Source organism: Narcine bancroftii, chromosome 10 (assembly GCF_036971445.1).
Source record: "Narcine bancroftii isolate sNarBan1 chromosome 10, sNarBan1.hap1, whole genome shotgun sequence".
Taxonomy (NCBI): domain Eukaryota; kingdom Metazoa; phylum Chordata; class Chondrichthyes; order Torpediniformes; family Narcinidae; genus Narcine; species Narcine bancroftii.
The window spans coordinates 74,990,075-75,010,135 of NC_091478.1; the positions used below are offsets into that span (position 1 = coordinate 74,990,075).

The following is a 20,061-nucleotide window of genomic DNA, read 5'->3' on the forward strand; positions in this document are numbered from 1 at the left end:
TTGGACGAGAGCTCTGAGGAAGAAGTGTTTGAAATGGAGAGTGGCAATTTGGCTTCACACGAGGCACTGTGTTTGACGGTGGCCATTTTGGAGCGACAGACTGCAGCAAAATGCCCATTTTTAAGGCACTTCTGGCCCATGGCCTTTCTTGCCGGGCACTGGGACCTGCTGTGCTTGTTCCTCCCACAGAAATAACACTTTGGGGTTGGATCGGGCAGCGTAGTAGGGTAGAGCGTGGGCATCCTACTTACATCAGAGTGTGGGGTCCAGCCCCGAGAGTACATGTCCATACTTAAGACCACAGCCTCCATTGTCTCTGTGATCTGGATCACGTCCTCTAGCTTTTCTCCCCCGTGCTCTAGCAGGCGCTGCCTCACCTCATTCGATCGAACCCTGGCCACATAGGCATCCCGAATCAGATTGTCTGTGGTCTCCGCAGCAGTTCTGTCTGTGCAGGCACATTCCCTGCCCATTGCCCTTAGTGCCTGAATATAAGCTTTACAGGACTCACCGGACTGTTGACTCCTTGTAACAAGTTTGTACTGAGCATAGACCCTGTTCACCTGTCGCTCGTAGAGCCCTTTCAGCACCTTCATGGCTGCAGTGTAAGTGGTCGCGTCCTGGACACTCTGGTAGACTCTTGGGGGCACCATAGTCATCAATATTAGTATTCGATGGTTGTCCTCTATCACAGCAGAATCGGAGAGCTGTAAGTATGTTTCGAAGCATCTCACCCAGTGCTTAAAGTCATTCGAGGCTGTAGCTGACTGTGGGTTGATGTCGAGGTGTTCCAGCCGTAGCATACACTCCATCCCTTCAAATTTTTAGTTAATAAAATTGTAGAGTGCGACGAAAGAACCAAAGACTTGTTGATCCAAACCAAGGCTTTTATTAACTAAAAGACTGGAGCATATCACAAGTAGTCCAGAATGACCTGGTCTGGCTAGGACCAATCCTTTAAGACCTGCCAGTAGGTGTGACTACACTCTCAGTCAATCAGTCATCCTACACTACCATCTGTACATATACACATTGGTGATAGAATCTGTACTATCACAGTCTGTAAGTGGCCATTTTATGCTATTTAATAATATGTAGTTTTGTGGCTTGTTTTTCTATATTATTTAAATTTTATTGGATGAAATAGATATAAATTCTTTGGCTCGCATGGTTTGAACCTGAGTCATTGGTTCACACCTCTGGTTTATTGTCTAGTGATATAGGAGCACCAGATGCAGTAGAAGACTCCCACAGATTCATAAGTGAAGTGTTGCCTCAATTGGAAAGGCAGTTTGGGCCCCAAATAATGGTGAAGGATGAGATGTGGATGCCAGGGTCACATGGTAAGGTGCCAAGGATTGATTAAAAGGAAGGAATGAGTGGATGAGAGAGTTGTGGAGGGAGCAGTTCCTACAGAAGGCAGAGAGGGCAAGAAGTTTCTGGTGGTGAGATCATGTTGTAGGTGACAGAAATGCAGAGGATAAAATATTGGATGTTGAGGCTCGAGAGGTGGCAGCCGAGGACAAGGGGAATCCTGTTCCTGTTGTATCTAGGGGCAGAGAGAGAGCCAGGGCAGATGTGTGGGAAATGGAGGGGATGATGGTCAGGGCCGAGTTGATGGTGGAAGATGGGAAGCCATAGTTTTTGAAGGAGGACATCTCAGATGATTTGGCATGGAAGACCTCATCCTGGGAGCGGATTCAACAGAGACCAAGGATCTGAGAGAAAGGAATAGAATCCTTGCAGGGGACTGGGTGTGAAGAAGTGTAATTGTGGGAGGTAGTTAGTAGGTTGTAGAAGGTTTCTCCTGAGATGGAGACTGAGTGATCAAGAAAGGGGAGAGCGTTGCCAGAAGTGGACCAAGTGAACTTGAGGTCAGGATGAAAGTGGCTGATTGGGTGACTGCTTTGCCAAACGCCTATGCTCTGTTTATGGGTCAAAACATGAGCTTCCTATAGCCAACCAACCATTTCAATTCCCCCAGCCATTCCTACATCTGCTCTTGGCCTCGTCCATTGTCAGGGTTGAAGCCAAATGTAAACTTGAGGGACAATGTATCTTATTCCTTTTAAAGCCTTAAAGACAAAAACATTGATTATTTTTCTAATTTCTGGTAAATCCCACCTCCATCTGTTTCTACTGTTTGCATCTCTCATTTACCCGTTCCTCAACATATTTAACTCTCTCTCGAATGTCCTTTCCTCACCACCCCAGTGGTGTCTCCATTTTCCTGTTTGTCCCTCTCACACCTTGTCCTATTGCCTCTGGGACTCTCCTCAGCTTATTTTCCCATTTATACATGTAATACTTCCATTTCCCCCCTCCCCCCCACAAGTCATGAAATGTGAACCGACCATTTCCATTCACAGATGTCACAGGTATGCTGTGACCAATTATTTGCTTAAAATTCCAGCAGACGCAGCTTTGGTATTTCTCCATCAAAACACCCCGTTTTGTTCAATTCCCATACTTTAATTTTTTTTTAAATTCTGCAGACTGAACTTGGCACGTACCTTGCACTTTGCTTTTGTTGCTTTTTTTCCTTTCTCTGCTGACAATTCTAAAAGTCAGAATTTAAAAAAAAAAGGAGCAAGTTTGCCTCTTCGAGTCTATTACCTCTTGGAGCAGTCCCATCAGTTGCATCCATTATTCATTTGTCTCTTCATATCTTATTTTCCTTATTTACCCATCATTCGTGCCTTCTGAAGTTGTGCTCTGGGTATACAAAGCCATTGTTGGTGTCATCATTCAGAAGAAACATTAAAGTAAGGTCACCTCTTTATTTTGGTGGAAAGCATCCTGGATAATATTTATAACAATTGACAGATAAAACTTAGTTTTGATGGCCCTGTTTGTGGGAGACTGATATCCAAGTGTGATCATTGAGTTTGCTACAAGATCAGATTCCAATGCATAGGTATTTAACAGGTTTCCTCATGTACTGTGAGCCTCTGGTCATGCTTGTAGGATTTGCAGGTAGAAATGGAATGAAACTGATCATCTAGAACAGGGGTAGCCAACCTTTTAATTTTTAATCTTTAATTTAGAGACAGCACGGTAACAGGCCATTTCAGGCCACGTGTACATACCAGGAATTTAGGTTAATTGGGTGCCACGGACACATAGACCGAAATGGCCTGTTACTGTGCTGTATGTCTAAATTAAAAATGTAAAATTAAAAGGTTGGCCACCTCTGATCTCGAATAAACATCTTATCTCTACCCAAAATTAAAGCCTTCCCATTTCAAGTAATAGGAGGCGCTAATGCTAACATGGCTGCTGTGGTCATCCAGTGAACCAACAGCATGTCTGAAGTTCTGCAGAATGTGACTCTGGCCGCTGCTGACCGTTGATCATAATATTACAAAGATACAACCCTGCTCCAGAACATTAGGCTCATTCACTCACTTTAAACTGAAGTTATAGAGAACATAACATCACAGTACGGGCCATGTTGGGCTGACCTATATATTCTTTTAAAAAAAAATACTAAGCCTTCCTTATCCTGTAACCCATTATTTTTTGTTCATCCATGTGCCTGTCTAAGAGTCTCTTAAATGCCCCTAATGTTTCAACCTCAACCACCACTCCCGGCAAGGCATACCAGGCACCCACAACTCCGTGTGTGTGTCTGTGTATGTGTTTGTATACATACAAAAACTTGCCCCTACCTCTAAACTTCTCTCCCCTCACCTTGTACATGTGTCCTCTGGTCTTTGCTATTTTTATCCTGGGGAAAAGGTGCTGGCTGTCCACCCTGTCTATGCCTCTCATAATCTTGCAGAACCCTTTTAAGTCTCCGCTCATCCTTCTATGCTCCAAAGGGAAAAGTCCAACCTCTGATAAACTTGCCTCATAAGACTTGTTTCCCAATCCAGGCTACGTCCTGGTAAATCTCCTCTGCACCCTCTCCATAGTTTCCACATCCTTCCTATAATGAGGTGACCCGAACTGAATTTATAGTTGATGAGTAAATCCATCAAGATTAAGCAATGAGATGACATCTCCCCAAGTACTTCACAGACTAATTTTGAATCCAATGATCCAGCTCCTCTTGAATCCCAAGTGATCCAACCTGCCATGCAAGCTCTTGTCAAGGCCCTTGCTAAAATATAACGTTAACTGCCTGCCCTTGTCAATTAATAGCATCTTCCTTTGGATTGGTATGGGACTGATTGCAAATACATGATTCAGGTTTATTATCAGGGTATGTCATATCATACATAAATGATATCACATACAACCCTGAGGTTCTTTTTTTCTTCAGGCAAGGCAGAATTACCACTTGTTGGCAGGGCAAAAGAAAACTGTACTCAGCATATACATGTAAATAAATAAGGAAATGGAAACAAACTGTGCAATACAGAGAGAAAAAAAATCAATAAAGTGCAAAAGTAAGAATCCTTAAATAATTCCCTGATTGAGTTTGTTGTTGAGGAGCGTGATGGTGGAGGGAGAGCAGCTGTTCCTGAACCTTGTGGTTCACGTCTTATGGCACCTAGACCTCTTTGCTGATGGAGGCAGTGAGAACAGAGCGTGTGCTGGGTGGTGTGAGTCTTGTGGCACCTATAACCTCTTTCCTGATAGCAGCAGCAGGAACAGAGTGAGAGCTGGGTGGGTGTGGATCCTTGATTTCTGCTGCTCTCTGATGGCTGCATTTCCCGTTGATGTTCTTGATGGTGAGAAGGTTTTTACCTGTGATGTCCTGGGCTGTGTCCACTACCTTTTGCAGGGGGTTTATGCTTGAGGGTATTGGTGTCCCCATAACCTGACCATGCCGCTCAGCACACTTTCCCCCACCCATCTGTAAAAAGATTTGCCAGGGTTTCTGATGTTGTTACAAGCCTCTGCAAACTCCCGAGGTGCTGAAATGATTTCTTCATGTTGCCATTAGTGTATTGGGTCCAGGAAAGATCCTCTGAGATACAACCACAATGAAATGAGAGTTGCGTTTAGACTCAAGAGGAAACAGCTATGGCTATGGTTGGAGCAGCTTTGCAATCTGTTAACCCTTTCTAATAATAATGCATTTATGTTGTACCAAGTAAAGCAAGAACATAATTATAGTTGTCTTTTGAGTAATGCAATCCCCTCCAACATTCAGTTTTAACTGCTAACAATTACTGGCCTGATGAAGTGATTTTTGGTTTCCATTTTATTTTTGCGTGCCTCCCTGATTTCCTATTTCACTCTTCAAAAGTTTTATTCTGAACAAACATAGTATCACGTTTGAAAACACACTCATTTTTAACATATTTATAAATTCTTTAAGTACAATTCACTTCTGAGATTCAAATGAAACATCAATTTACTTGCACTTCCCCCCCCCCCCCACCACCAACATCAAAAGAAAACAAAACAACTAAAGACAGAAAATAGTAAAGGAATAGTCTTTCTAATCTGCTTCCACTCTTTGAGCTACTTCACTGCTGTTTGTCCTTGCATGTTTCATCAGATTATTAGCTCCATGAGCCGTTTTTATAACGAGGTACCAAAGTACTCTAGATAAGGCTGCCATATTGTGGCAAAAGGGTCGTATTTATTTCTTAAATTATATGTTCTCTTGTCTGTGGGCGCACAGTTGTGCATCGCCTTGAACCATTGTGTGATCTGATCTCCAGGTGATTGCAATGCATTTTCTTGCTACTGACAGGGCAATATCTACAAATTTAATTTGAAATTTTGTTAATTTTCTGCCCAAGTCCACCTGGTTTCCCATTAAATACAACTCCAGGTCCAGCAGGAAGTCTGCTCCTGTAATCCTAGTTAATATATTGGATAATTCAAGCCAAAAGGGTCTCACCTACGTGCAGGTCTTATTTCACTCTTAATGTATCTGTTTCCATTTTGCCTCATCAGTTTCGTCTGTTGTCTTGTGAAGTACAAACAATCTTCCCTTTTCCACTGATAACTTGGCGTAGATATAGGTAAGAGCTATAACTTAAACATTGGGTTGTTTGAATCGAGTAGATGGAAAGAAACAGATGAATCAAGATTTTCGGGTGGAAGAAATTCACCAGACCAATTCTAGGTCTGGTCAGGAACGGCTAAAGAAGTTGGATGTGTTTTCTTTGGAGTTTGGAAGGAAACCGATTATCCTCAACATATCCTAAGGGGATATGATGTGATAGATGTTGAGATATTTCCAATAGTTTTAATAAGAGTAGACATAGTTTCAAGATAAGGAACCAGTTATTTAAAGCCTGCAATGCATGAGAATTTCCTCTCTGAGAGTGGTGAATCTGTGGAATTCTCTGCCACAGAGTTCTGGGAGCTAGAATATTAGAGCTTGAGGCAGATCACCCATTATTACATTGAATGGCAGGGCAGGCTTGAGGGGTTGAACACCTTCCTCTGGGCCCATTGGTTTTGGTATTTTTGTTAAATAATCAGTTTATGATGATGGGAGCTTTTGAACTTCTCTTGCATACCAAATATTTTCTGCTGATTGAATGTTAAGAGCTTGTGAACTGAACATTGCAACATTAATTGATTAAATCAATATAACTGATACAGGAACTATTTTAATTAATCTTTTGAATATTAGACTGGTGTTCCTTTCTGTCACAGTTCATGTTTACATAAGCATATCAATAGTTTCACCATTTCAATATGCTCTTTATATTATAATTGGAAAGAATCATTTGATGCTTGGAATATCTTCATGACTGCATATAAATACTCAGCTAGTCTTCAATGAAAAGATTTCATCATCTTTGCTCGATATACTAACTGATGGAGTTGATAATTATTTCATTCTTTTACAAGTAAAGCATAGTCATGCCATGTTTCTGATGGGCCCATACAACTGGAGATAAGGATTGTAAATTTGCAGGCAGTCAGGCCTCCACAAATGCCACCTTATATGCAAGTATTACTGGCTTTTTCAGATAATTGTTAAGAATTAAAAATGTTCCTTGCTTGGGTACAATTTTGCATCTGGTGATTACACTAGATTTATATGCATTTACAGATCATTGGTATGATTTGTCACGCAGTACTTTTAGTCCAGTTTAATGTTGGATGATTAAAATCAGCTTTGGACTTGGCCTGATTATTTGCATGAAGTATCAGTGCTCGAGAAGTATATGCCCTATTGTTTTCCACATCTTGAACAAGAGTTGTAACAATTTGTATCATTCTTTGTGTTAACCTCAGACTTGCATGTGGGTTCGTAAAATGTTTGTTCTGCTCAATCCAATCAGATTATTTTGTAACTCCCCCAGAACTGGCCGATTATATGCCACACATCTGCTAATGTATTCATGGGCTAGATGCTGCCAATGAACCCCCCTCTAGTCCTTAGTTTTTGCACTGTTGTGTGTTGTACACTAAGGAGGGCAGTTATTGGCATATCTAACCTCTCCCTCCAAGTCCTGGCGCATCACATGATAGCTTAAGCATTGGATTCAATCTGTATTACTGCCTTGCCCCAGTTCTGGTCAATATATCAACCAGTGTATTCATCCAGTTTAACTGGAATGCCAAACTTAATTTTAAAATAAAATGCAATGGGAAGATCTTAGCATGCTCTTTAATAGGTTAGTAGTTTTACATTATCTTTTAGAGTTCTAATGCAATTTAAGCTTTTTATACCTCTGGCATTTGAAAAAAGTCTTCAAACAGCTGGAGCTGTCAAAGGCCATTAAGGTGGTATTGGGGGGCAGGCTTCAAAATGTGTTGTCCAAGGGTCTGGTCCCCAGTCATGGCCCTATTTGCTGATGAGACAGCTACAGGACAGAGTCTTTGGGAGCTGCAAAGGCTGCAGTAGCTCGTGTGACTGCAGACCTTGACTGGGGCTTGGGGAATGGCAGGTGGCAATCATGGGCAAAAGGTCATATTATAATAATACATTAAAAATATAATATTAATGAAATGCTGCAAGGCAAACAAAGAGTTGCCATGAACATTCCCCAGCGCTCCTGTCAATAGGAGAAAGAGATGGTGTCTGCAGATTTCCCTCCAGAGCCCCCACGGCCTCTGCAGCCGCACATACTCTAGTCCAAACCTCCAATAAGACCAGGAAGTGTTTTGTGCCCAAGGCCCTTTGGGAGCCCGTCTTGTCCTCAGCACCCTCTCAAATCTTGTTTTGATACCTGTTTCTTGTGGACCAATCTCCCGCAGCCCGCAGACTGTGTGGGTCCTTCAGCCATTGAGCCCCTTACTTGTTCACTGCTGTAGTCACTGTCCTGTAGGATTGTCGCCCATGGTTCTTCTCACTGAGGGGTGTTCTCCCTATTTTTGGTACCCTGAGTTGGACTGCTGTTCCCTGGGGTCTGTAACCCCTTGTGATAGTGAGCAGATCAAGGATAATCTGCTCATTACCACACCAGCAACATTCTCCTTCTAGTTCATAGACTGTGGCTGGAATATTTAAAATAATTCTAGGCCTGTAAGGAAAGCTGAATTCCTTGGTACAAAACCTAAACCTGAACACCAAGACCAGGTTTGCTCTGTCACTCTTTGAGTGAGTGTTGGACCGAAGCACTGATGGGAGGCAATTATCTAGTTGTGCTGCTTCGAAGAGTGAGGAAGTCCTGCTACTGTTTATCTCTTAATCAACAATACTGAACTAGATGAATAAATCATGATCATTTGGGAATTTGCATTATGCAGATTGGTTTGAACATTTCCAAATACAACATGGCAATAACACTTCAGAAATATTAAATTTTACTGTAATGTTCTTTAAAATTAACAAGTGTTGTGAGAGGCACTATGTAAATACAGGTCTCTATTTAACAATTTGTTCTGTTTTGATTCCCTTCCTCTTGATCTCTGATTTATCTTTCCTGTCCCCTCCTGTCCCTTTTTGCCACACTCCATTCTGAAAGGTTAAATAATCTGATCTCATTATACCGAGCATCCAACTGTGTGTTCAAGAAGGAGATCAGCATTTATTTTTCTTGGAACAGCTTCTGTCTGTTTTCACCCTGGAGTGGAAATGACTTCAGCTTGGGTTTACATTATACATCGTCATTTCGTCCAGAGTCTTGTGTTTGCAGTTGCAGAATCGTGCTGAGAAATCATTTCCAATGATCAAATGAATGTTTATTCAGTAGCGCCCTGTTGACCAAGAGAATGCCATGTAAAGCCTACCCATTAAAAGAGGCCCAGTTACTCATTAAAAAAATAACATGCACGTGCAGAGTCGAGGCCATCTGCAGAAGTGGCTGTAAATCTCAGAACAAATTCAGGGAAGCAGCCAGGCATCGGCTCTTTCCAGGGTGTTGTACAATACCAGCATGCTCCATTGGACAGTGGCCACCAAAAACCCCCACCCACCTTCCCCTTTGTTTTTGTTTTCCCCTTTAATTGTTTCTGATTGATTCATGGAGTGTTGGGACCAGTAATTGAATCCCCAAGCCATTATGAAGTGGATAGCAAACTGTTCCTTGTACAGGAATCGTAAATCATTCAGAGAAGAGTTTGTGCAGTGAAGCATTGATGAAACTACGAGTTCATGAGTGCACTCCTACCAATGTATTGATTACAAGTAATGGATTAATTTGATGGTTGATAATTAACTCACTGAAGTAAATTTTAAAAATTTCAAAAGCTAATTGAGAGATAAACTAACAATTTAGACAATAAGAATGATCTATGGTTCGAAGATTCCATTTAGTAGAATCTAATTTGAGCTGACAAATGCATTGAGTGACAGCTCAGAGAGGAGAACAAAGGAATAATTTACCATGAGTTTCGAAGCACTAAAACAGTGAAGATTGTAGTGGTAATTTGTGGCATAGTAAAACAATCAGAAAATTAGAAAGGTATGCAACAAAGCTAATTCAATAATTATGTGTGACTTTACATTTGCCATTTTGCTTTGTCCAGTCTTTATCAATAATATTATGGAAGTTGGATTCACAAACTATAAGAATTATTTTACTAGACTGTAAGAACTTGCAACAGTATACAAAAAAAGATAATTAAATCAATGTCGATGCAATCATGAAGAATGCTGCCAGCAGCTATACTTTGAGAGCATTTGGTATGTCAACAAAACATAGAACATTACAGAAACACACCCTTCTACTCTGAGCCAAACTATTTTTTTTGCCTAGTCCCACTGACCTGCACCAGTCCATAGTCCTCCATACCTCCTTCATCCATGTGCCTGTATAAATTTATCTTAAATGTTAAAATTGAGCCCAGATTTGCCACTTCAGCTGGAAGCTCACTCCACACTCCCACCACTCTGAGTGAAATTCCCCCAATATTTCCCCTAAACTTTTACCCTTTCACCCTTAATCTGTGTCCTCTGATTTGTGTCTCACCTACCCTCAGTGATTCAAGCCGATCTAAATTTACTGCCTCTATCCCTCCCAATTTTAAATACCTCTATCAAATTTCTCCTCATTCCTCTACGCTCCAGGGAATAAAGCCCTAACCTCTTTAACCTTTCCATGTAACTCAGTTCAAGCAACAACCAAGTAAATCTTCTCTTTCTATCTTATTGATATCTTTCCTGTAATTAAGTGACCAAAACTGCACACAATGCTCCAAATTTGGCCTCACCAATGTCAATTCCTATACTCAATACTTTGATTTATAAAGGCCAAGATCCCAAAAGCCCTCTTTATAACCTATTTACTTGTGATGCCACTTTCAAGGAATTAAGTATCTGTATTCCCAGATCCCTCTGTTCTACTGCAAAAAGACTCAAAAATTTCTACAAGTATTCTGTGGAGAACATTCTGTCAGGTTGCATCGCTGTCTGGTATGGAGGTACCAATGCACAGGACAGGATAGAGTTTCAGTTTTTAACTCAGCATGCAACATGACCGGTATCAGTCTTCACTGCATCGAGGACATCTACAAGAAGCTAGGTCTTAAGAAAGTGGCCTCTATCCTCAAGGACCCCCACCACCCAGGCTATGTCCTCTTCACTCTGCTACCATCTGGGGAAAAAGGTGCAGGAGACTGAAGACAAGCACTCAACAGCATAAGGACAGTGTCTTCCCCTCTGCTATCAGATTTATGAATGGACAATGAACCACAGAAACTACCTCACTTTCTCCTATTTTTTTGCACTGTTAATGCTGCCTCAAAACAATGAATTTGGTGACATGCTCCTGCCAATAAATTCTGATTCTGGAGGTTAGTGTTATCCATTACACTGAATTGAGAGAAATGATTGCATAAGGAAAATGAGGAGAAATTAAAAATATATGTACATGTCTTCACGGAGGGAAGTGCAAAAGGTCTTGTGGAAATAGAGGAGACAAGGACTAGAATAAACATGCGGCTGAATGAAAAATATGATGCTAATAAAAATGGAGATTTAATGGGACTAAATTCCCAGGACTTGATGAGCTACATCCTAAAGTTCTGGTTATGGTGATAGACTAGCATCTGTGGAATTCTAGAATATGTAATCTAAAGTTCCAAACACTTGAGAACTGTTCCCACAAATTGTAGCCAGTGCAACTTTGTTATGTACCAAAGGAGGCAGAGAGGAAATGGGGAAACTGAAGACAGATCACCTAACATCAGTAGCAGGGAAAATGCTGGAATCTCTTACTACTTAGGAAGTGGTACACAACATTCAGAAAATCAAGATGGGATTGGGTAGAGTTGGGATGTCCCAAGGATAGGTACTGAGGCAGCAGCTGTCCATGATCTGGGTCAAAGATTTGGATGCATGACCAAATTTAAGTATACTACTGAATTAAAGATGGGTGGGATTATGGGGAGAATGCAGATACAGGTGTGCTCTGCTTAACGTCCAATCAGGCAATATCCGACTACATAAACCTCCATCATCCGATAGGGTTATAATGGAGTTCAGTCAGAAATTCCAATTGGGAAAATGGGACGTAGCGGGCATAACTGGAACTGAAAAAAGAGACCAGGGAAAAGGAAACTGCAGAAGGTGAAGATCTAAATACTTGATGCTTTTCACTGAGAGAGAGGGATGCTCAAGCAGTATTTGCTGCATATAAAGAAATATATGAAGAAAAGAAAAAGCAAATTAGGCAGATGTATTCCTGAAGAAGCCAACACCTCCCCAAGAAGATCCTCAGCCAAGCCCTTCAGGCATTATGGAGTGACAGTTCAGTGTGAAAAAAAAAAAATGGAGGTTATTTGACCGGAAACACTTCCAATGGAACTCTGAGGAAGTTGAGAACAGGTGATGTGATGATCCTGATCTTTCTTTATTAAATTGTGTGACTAATAAAGTGTTTACATAAAAGTTTAAAAAGTGAAAAAAATTAAACAGTTTAAGTTCAGTATCCCATATACAGTAATATGGTGTTCACACAACGTCCGCATCGCATGGTGCCCAATTTTGCAGAACGTATCATGGATATTAAGCAGCACATACTTGTACTTCAGGGTGATATTGGAGGCAAAGGGTAAAATCATGATCAATGGAAATTGTCAATTGTCAGGTTCAAAGTTTTTATTAAATGAGAAATAGAAATGTGTTGATGTTCAGAGGGGGTGATAAATGAGTCATTGAAAATTAGCGTTCAGCGAGAACAGGGAATTAGCAAGGCAAATACAAGGTTGTTCGTTAATCTGAGACCATTCAAGAACCAGAGTAGAGATGTTTTGCGATTCTAAAAACTTTTAATACCTAGGCACTGCAAGTTTAGCTGGCAGCAAAACCTATTTTGACCCAGCTAAACTGCAGGAAATCAACATCTAGCTCCCCCAATCTGTGTTTGGAAGAGATCAACAGGATGCAAGTCAGACGTACCAAACTGGCCCAATATTCCTTTTACACTGCCTTTTTGTTTAGGGATTCATTAAAAAAAATTTGCACCTCTGCCCTGTTCATCCTTGAAGAAGGGCTCAGGCCCAAAACGTCGGCAACACATCTTTGTCTCCTATACACGCTGAAGGACCAGCTGAGTTCCTCCAGCATTTTGGTGTGTTTTTACTGTTCATCCTTTTAACGCCCTCCCTATCATGGGGAACAGAGGCCTCTCGCGTTCTGAGCTTAACCAGTGCAACCAGCACAGGGCAGATTAAGCTAGGCTCTTCCTGGGGGGTCCCTGCATTTGGCTTCAAATGAATTCCCTGGCTTTTAATGAATGGGCTATTAAACAATTTATTTTATGCCTCATCCACAACAAACATGCACAAAATCCTATTAAGGGTGGCAAAAGCATGCTTTTGGTACTGATGCAAATAACCCACACTAATGAATAGTTACATATTTTAAGTGCCAATTACCAGAGTACCTGGTTAACACTGCTGTCACATTAGATGCTATGATATAAAATGCCTTTTAAAATCACAGCTTGCATGGAGTTTTTATTGCGCATGCATTGTTTCATTGTTTCCACGTTCTAATGTAAAGGTCAAGTAAGACACTTCTTTTACTGCAGCTTTATTTTTTCATTGCTTCTCTCTGTCATCTGAAGGAAGCATCTGAAGTCCTATTTATGAGGAGCAAGATCAATAAGTAGAAAATGATTCTGCTCTTGCCACGCAATATTCCCATCTTCCCTTCTTCCCCTTGGCACACCTCTCACATCGAGCATGCAATTGACCAGTCAGGTTACTGGATGTTCCTGTGATACCAAGTTGATATCTGGCAGAGTGATTATCTGTGCTTTGAGGGTGATGGTGATCAATAGGAAGTTACTTGCGTGCTTTGAATGAAATGTAGTTTGGTAAACTGGAGGCATCCAGATGCTGGAATGTGATGCTATGCTCAGTGGGCAGAGCAGCATCAGTGGGGCAGAATGAATGGTCGACATTTTGAACATATCGAGACTGGAGGGAAAAGTACACAGAAATTCTGGAGGAACTCAGCTGGTCTTTTTGCGTCCATAGGAGAGAAAAATATATTGCCAATGTTTTGGGCCTGAGCCCTTCTTCAAGGAATAAACACTCCACCCCACCCCCCCAACCACAGATGTCTTCTCCTGCTTTAAACCTTCTACCTCCTCCTGGGCATAAAAGAAACCGCTGAAAGACCAGCTGAGTTCCTCCACCATTTCGGTGTGTTTTTACTACAATCATAGCTTCTGCAGACTTTCATGTTTCACCCAGAAAAAGTAGGTCAGTCTGAAGATGGCAGGGGCAGGATTGGTAAACGAGGTGAAACATGATGGCAGGAGGTGGTCAGATGCCCGACAAGGGGAGAGAGAAGCAAGGAAACGTAGCGGTCAGATGGAGGAAGATGAGTGTCTCAGGGTGGAGTCGGTGATCCAAAGACCAGGGCTGCCAGTTGATAAAGGGCTTCGGCTCGAAACTGACCGTTCTTTGTCTCTCGCTGATGCTGTTGACTTGCTGAAGGTGTTTAGTTGAAGACTGAAGCCTTGGCCTCAGGAAAGCAGGTTCACTGGTTGTGTGGGTATCTTCCCATTTCCCACACTTACCGTCGGGATTGATATGAGCCCACGTTGTCAGGGCTGCATTTGAACTCGTGCTTTCAGGAAGATCTAATTGTGTGAATTAATAACAACTGCTGATAAACGTTGCCAGCACTTGGCACTTTAGACTCCAAGTCCTCAATGGTGTATCTTTCACCAGTGCTTGGTCAAAGTACTTAGATGGAATTTTCCACACTGGGAATAAGTATTGGTGTTCAAGAAATGAATGAGTATTTGGTTCAGATGGACCCACGTTTCAAGCCAAGGATAGCTTGACAGCAAGGAGTGACCTTTTTTTAAGAACATTTAACCCTCAATCAACAATTCTGCAGAGATCCCGTTAGAAAGCACATTTGGTTTGGAATATTTATAAAGAGGACAGATATAAGATTGGGCAGACAAATTCTCAAGGTGCTTCTACTCCCCATTGTGTACTACACTTCAACAATTCTCTCAAAATGTATCCTTAAAGATGCAACAACTGTGATCCTCAGACATAAGCCTGCATTACTGTTCTCTGGGGATGGGGGGGAGGGGCTTTGAATTTTGAAATAGGTTGCCAGCCGCACTGTGGAGACCTGAGTTGTCACTGCTCCAAAGTTGATGTGATGTTCTGAATCAACACCAAACCCTCGACCTGGAGACAGGAACAATATTTGTCCTGCTGCATTGATTCAATGACTCAAACTCTGGCACAGTTCAGGGAAGCATTGGCCACCTGTTGGACTCGTTCACTTTTCACACGTCAATTGTAATCATCCAAATTTAATTTTCCCGTTCTGACACCTGTAACATCTGGTTTTGCAGATGTTGTATCCTTGGCCAGCTGGCAAATTTGGCTTACATGAGGCTTGAGCTAGATGTTGGCAGCCTACTGGACTGGAAGGATACAACCGCCAAGCTTAATTATTGTCTTCTACGTTTGCCTGCAGTAGCTCAATTGCAGGCCAGCTGTCAGAAGTTCAAAGCGCAATCCTTTTTTAACCCTGTCTAGTCTGCACCTCTCTTTCCCCCACCACGCTGGTGTGGTCGACTAAATCAACACACATTATTGTCTAGATATAAAAGGACAAATATTGTTCCTGTCTCCAGGTCGAGGATTTGGTGTTGATACAATATACAAAAGTGCTGGAGAACTCGAGACCTGACAAAGGTCCCAGGCCAGAAGCATTGATAACCCTTTACTTCCTGTGGATGGAGATTTTCTTCTGCACTTTTTTCCATTGCACTCAACCCCAGCACGTTGTTTAACTCAATATTGCAGGTTGCATTTTGATCGTGTGCGTTAGTTGTTGCATGTGCGTGCACATTGTATTCCACTTTCAATTCGATGGAGCCACATTTTCAAAGCAGGAACTTGGCCTCTGCTATTTTGCGGCTTTAGTGCATGCAGCAGAGGATGATTTTCTACCTGAGTCTCGAGCACCAGGCACTTCTGATCTAAGTAGCTCAGCTTTGGCCAGGTTCATTTCAATGGCCACCTAGGTAGGTTGGGAAGACCCATAATGCAATTTTACTCACTAACAATGGTTCACGAGATTAAGAATTTGCCAGACCAACTAAACAAAAACCTCAAGGTAAAAGCCTGATTAATTCTGGACGTGGATTATGTGGTTCCTCATTTTTTTTTTGCAGGTTATAAAAAATACTCTCGACCCCACCTGGAAACCTTTCAGCATGCCGCTGGTGTCCCTGTGTGATGGTCATGTAGACAAAACCATAAAGGTAACTTGAACTTGCCCAACAGCAATCTTTAAACTTGCATTAGTTTTAATGCCCTTCTGAGACCAACAGTGACACCTAATAATGTAGAGACTTGCCTAACGTTATTTTAATTGGTTCGCTGCTACTTTGAGATGCCTCTAATGTGTTAATTTCAGTAACTTATTCTTTGACTCTTTCAGAACTGTGCAATTTTTTTATTCGTGGCTGTACCTTTATCTTTTGGTTAAGGTTTGGGCCATTCACGACCATATCTGTAATCATTACAAGGAGTATGGTCAGCTTATCTCAGATTGCAGATTTATTGTCAGAGTACATATGTGACATCAGGCAGAATTTCCGCTTATTGGTAGTGCAAAACAAAAACTGTACACATGTAAACAAATAAACCGGTAATGAAATGTAAACAAACTGCAATACAGAGAGAATTTTTTTAAAAGTGCAAAAGTAAGTAAGAGTCTCTGATTGAGTTTGTTGTTGAGGAGTCTGAAGGTGGAGGGGTAGCGGCTGTTCCTGAACCTGGCGGTGTGAATAATGTGGCACCTGTACCTCTTTCCTGTTGGCAGCAGCAAGAACTGAGTGTGTGCTGGGTGGTGTGGATCCTTGATGATTGCTGCTGCTCTACAAAGGCAGTGTTCCCTGTAGATGTTCTCAAAGGTGGGGAAGGTTTTGGCTGTGTCCAGCATCTTTTGGAGGGCTTTATGTTCAAGTGTATCGGTGTCCCCATGCCAGACCATGATGCTGCCGGTCAGCCCATTTTTCACCACACCTCTGTAGAAATTTGCCAGGGTTTTTGGTGTCGTTCCAAACCTCCACAAACTCCTTGAGGAAGTAGAGGTGCTGACGTGCTTTCTTCATGATGCCATTAGTGTGTTGAGTCCAGGAAAGATCCTCCAAGATGGTGACTCCCAGGAACTTAGATTTGCTCAGCCTCTCCACCTCTGATCCCTTAGTGATCACTGGATCGTACATGTCTGTCTTTCCTTTCCTGAAATCAACAATCAGCTTAATCTTGGGTTAACAGTAGTGAATGTGGCGGTATTATGGTTGGCAGAGCTCCCTACAGTCGAGGGTAGATGTGTTCATGAGCTTTCAAAAGCAGAGTTGATGTTTGCTCTGTGTTCCGCTTCAGAAGCATTATATATTAATGGCCATAAACAGGGATGGATGGCAAGCTCATTATTTACTCTCGTGGAACTATTTACTCAGGAGAATGAGCACCAACGTCGAAACTTGTCCATTTTGTGCTCTGGGAAATAACAACCATTTGAAAGATTACGCTGAAATACCTAAAGGCAAACCTTCCCACAAACAGGAGGAGTAATAACCAGGGGACTTGGAGTAAGGTAATGAGCAGCGAGCTGTGCAGTGAGAAATCTGGACTGCCCTGCATGGAAGTGTGGTAGATGCAGATACCATAGCAACCTTTTCATTGCAGGGAAAGAGCAGGGATGGGGAGCAATCGAACAGCTCCCTCAGAGGCTTTCTTCTCACCTTTATCATTCTGTAGAGAAGGGAAGTCACCAAAGGTAACTGACACTGATGCTTTTCGGTAGATTAAATCCATTTTTGCTGACCCAGCTTTTGCCCTATTGCCCTAAAGGGGGTTTGCAGTATAGCCAAGAAATAATTGTCCTAATTTACATCTTGGAGGCGTTAGAAGCCCATTCCACATTCACAGATGACAGCTGAGCAAGCTGTTGTCCATTTTTCTGCTGCCTCGTGAAATCAAATCAACACCGTTAAAGGAATCTCTTTGTCTCCGATGAGGGAAATGAATGTTGTTGCGGAGTGGGAAATAGTGAAAAGGATAAACAAGAGGAGGAAAGGGGACATTTGAGTCAACGAGAGGGTGAACGTAGATGAATTATTTGACCTGCATTCACTGACTGCACCACCTGCACATCACCAGCATGGACCAGATTCCAGGTCAATGCCATTGCCTTCCACAGGAGTTAATCTGCCCCGTGTTTGTTTTATTCTTGTTCTAGGTTCTGTGCTATGATTATGATAATGATGGTGGACATGACTTCATTGGAGAGTGCGAGACCACAGTAACCAGGATGTCTGAAGCAAACGACTCAGTGGAGGTACAGAGTTTGTCACCATTCTGATGAACAATTTACCGATGAATTGGCTCCTCTTTGGAATTCCCAATTAAAAGGACTGCAATTCTGCAGCACTGACCTGTGACTGAGTTCCTTGAACCATGATAGGTGGCATTCATGACATGAACACTGCCAAACTTCTCCTGGACAATTAAATGTTACTTATTTAGCTGGAAAAATATGTCAGTATTTTAAAATAGCATTTTCTTGTTTCTTCATCATCACTGAGTCTGAAATTTGGAACTCTGTCCATAACTGAACAGAGAGTACCAATGAGAGAAGTGGCAGCATGGTTCGAGAAAGTGACTCACCACTGCCTCCTCAAGGTCAGATGGGGTTGAACAATCATTGCTTGTCTTCCCAGAGAAGCATGAAGTAAAACACTACAATCTACAACCACAGACACTGTGGTTGAAGTAAAAACATAACGCTGGAGAAACTCAGCAAGTCCAACAGTGTCCTTTATGTAGCAAAGATAAAGATACATAATGGGCTTTTCTGGCTTGAGCCCTTCATCAAGGTGTGAGCAAAATGTGGGCAGGTGCCTGAAGATAAAGATACATAAGCAAGGTTAAGACCTTTAGCTCTTCATCAAGCCATGGCAGAATGTGGACAGGTGCGGGTGCCTGCCTGCCTATATTTTACTCAACCCTTGATGAAGGGCTCAAGCCCGGACGTTTCTCTATGAAGTCCCGGACGTTGCTCTATGAAGTCCCGGACGTTGCTCTATGAAGTCCCGGACGTTGCTCTATGAAGTCCCGGACGTTGCTCTATGAAGTCCCGGACGTTGCTCTATGACGTCCCGGACATTGCTCTATGAAGTGCCGGACGTTGGTCTATGAAGTGCCGGACATTGCTCTATGAAGTGGCGGACGTTGGTCTATGAAGTCCCGGACGTTGTTCTATGAAGTGTCGGACATTGCTCTATGAAGTGCCGGACGTTGCTCTATGAAGTCCCGGAAGTTGATCTATGAAGTGTCGGACATTGCTCTATGAAGTGCCGGACGTTGCTCTATGAAGTCCCGGACGTTGCTCTATGAAGTCCCGGACGTTGCTCTATGAAGTCCCGGACGTTGCTCTATGAAGTCCCGGACATTGCTCTATGAAGTCCCGGACGTTGCTCTATGAAGTGCCGGACGTTGCTCTATGAAGTCCCGGACGTTGCTCTATGAAGTGCCGGACGTTGGTCTATGAAGTCCCGGACGTTGCTCTATGAAGTGCCGGACGTTGGTCTATGAAGTCCCGGACATTGCTCTATGAAGTGTCGGACATTGCTCTATGAAGTGCCGGACGTTGCTCTATGAAGTGCCGGACGTTGCTCTATGAAGTGCCGGACGTTGCTCTATGAAGTCCCGGACGTTGCTCTATGAAGTCCCGGACGTTGCTCTATGAAGTCCCGGTGGTTGCTCTATGAAGTCCCGGACGTTGCTCTATGAAGTGCATTGTTTGACCTGCTGCGTTTCTCCAGCTTTGAGTTTTTACTTGTCAGAGAGGCAGCACAGTTTCACCAGGAGAGAGGGCTCAAGAATTAAAATGACAAGGCTTAACTTGGCAAATTTTTGCTTTGCTGACAAAGAAGTTTTCACTGTGTAAAATAGCCTTTCAAAACTTCAGAGCTCCCTAAAGCAATTCTGGGTGCATTTTCAATTGACCAGCTTTGATCTGGTGCCAATGGCAGTGAAGTATGTTGAGACATATTCTTAAAATTTAAATCTCCTTACAAAAATAAGTTCCATAATGAATCCGCTCTTTACAACCTGCAGCCCTTGATTCTTGCATTTATTTACTTAGATGGAAGGTTCCTTCTAGAGTTCCGGGTGTGTGGTCACATGCATCTGGTTTTTTCCCTCGGAATAGTTCTATCATTGGAAGGCTGGTGGGTTTCTGAATGTGTT

At 42.3% G+C, this 20,061-nt stretch overlaps 1 protein-coding gene across 7 annotated transcripts in view; it reads left to right on the top strand.

The window, feature by feature from the left end:
• cpne2 (copine II) overlaps positions 1-20,061 on the top strand; it is a 313,555-nt gene that overhangs the window by 62,179 nt on the left and 231,315 nt on the right. For all 7 annotated transcript variants that reach the window (XM_069901373.1, XM_069901376.1, XM_069901375.1 and 4 more), the window contains exons 7-8: positions 15,972-16,061; positions 18,050-18,148. In XM_069901373.1, coding sequence (XP_069757474.1) covers positions 15,972-16,061; positions 18,050-18,148 — 189 coding nt within the window. The remainder of the gene's footprint in view (positions 1-15,971; positions 16,062-18,049; positions 18,149-20,061) is intronic.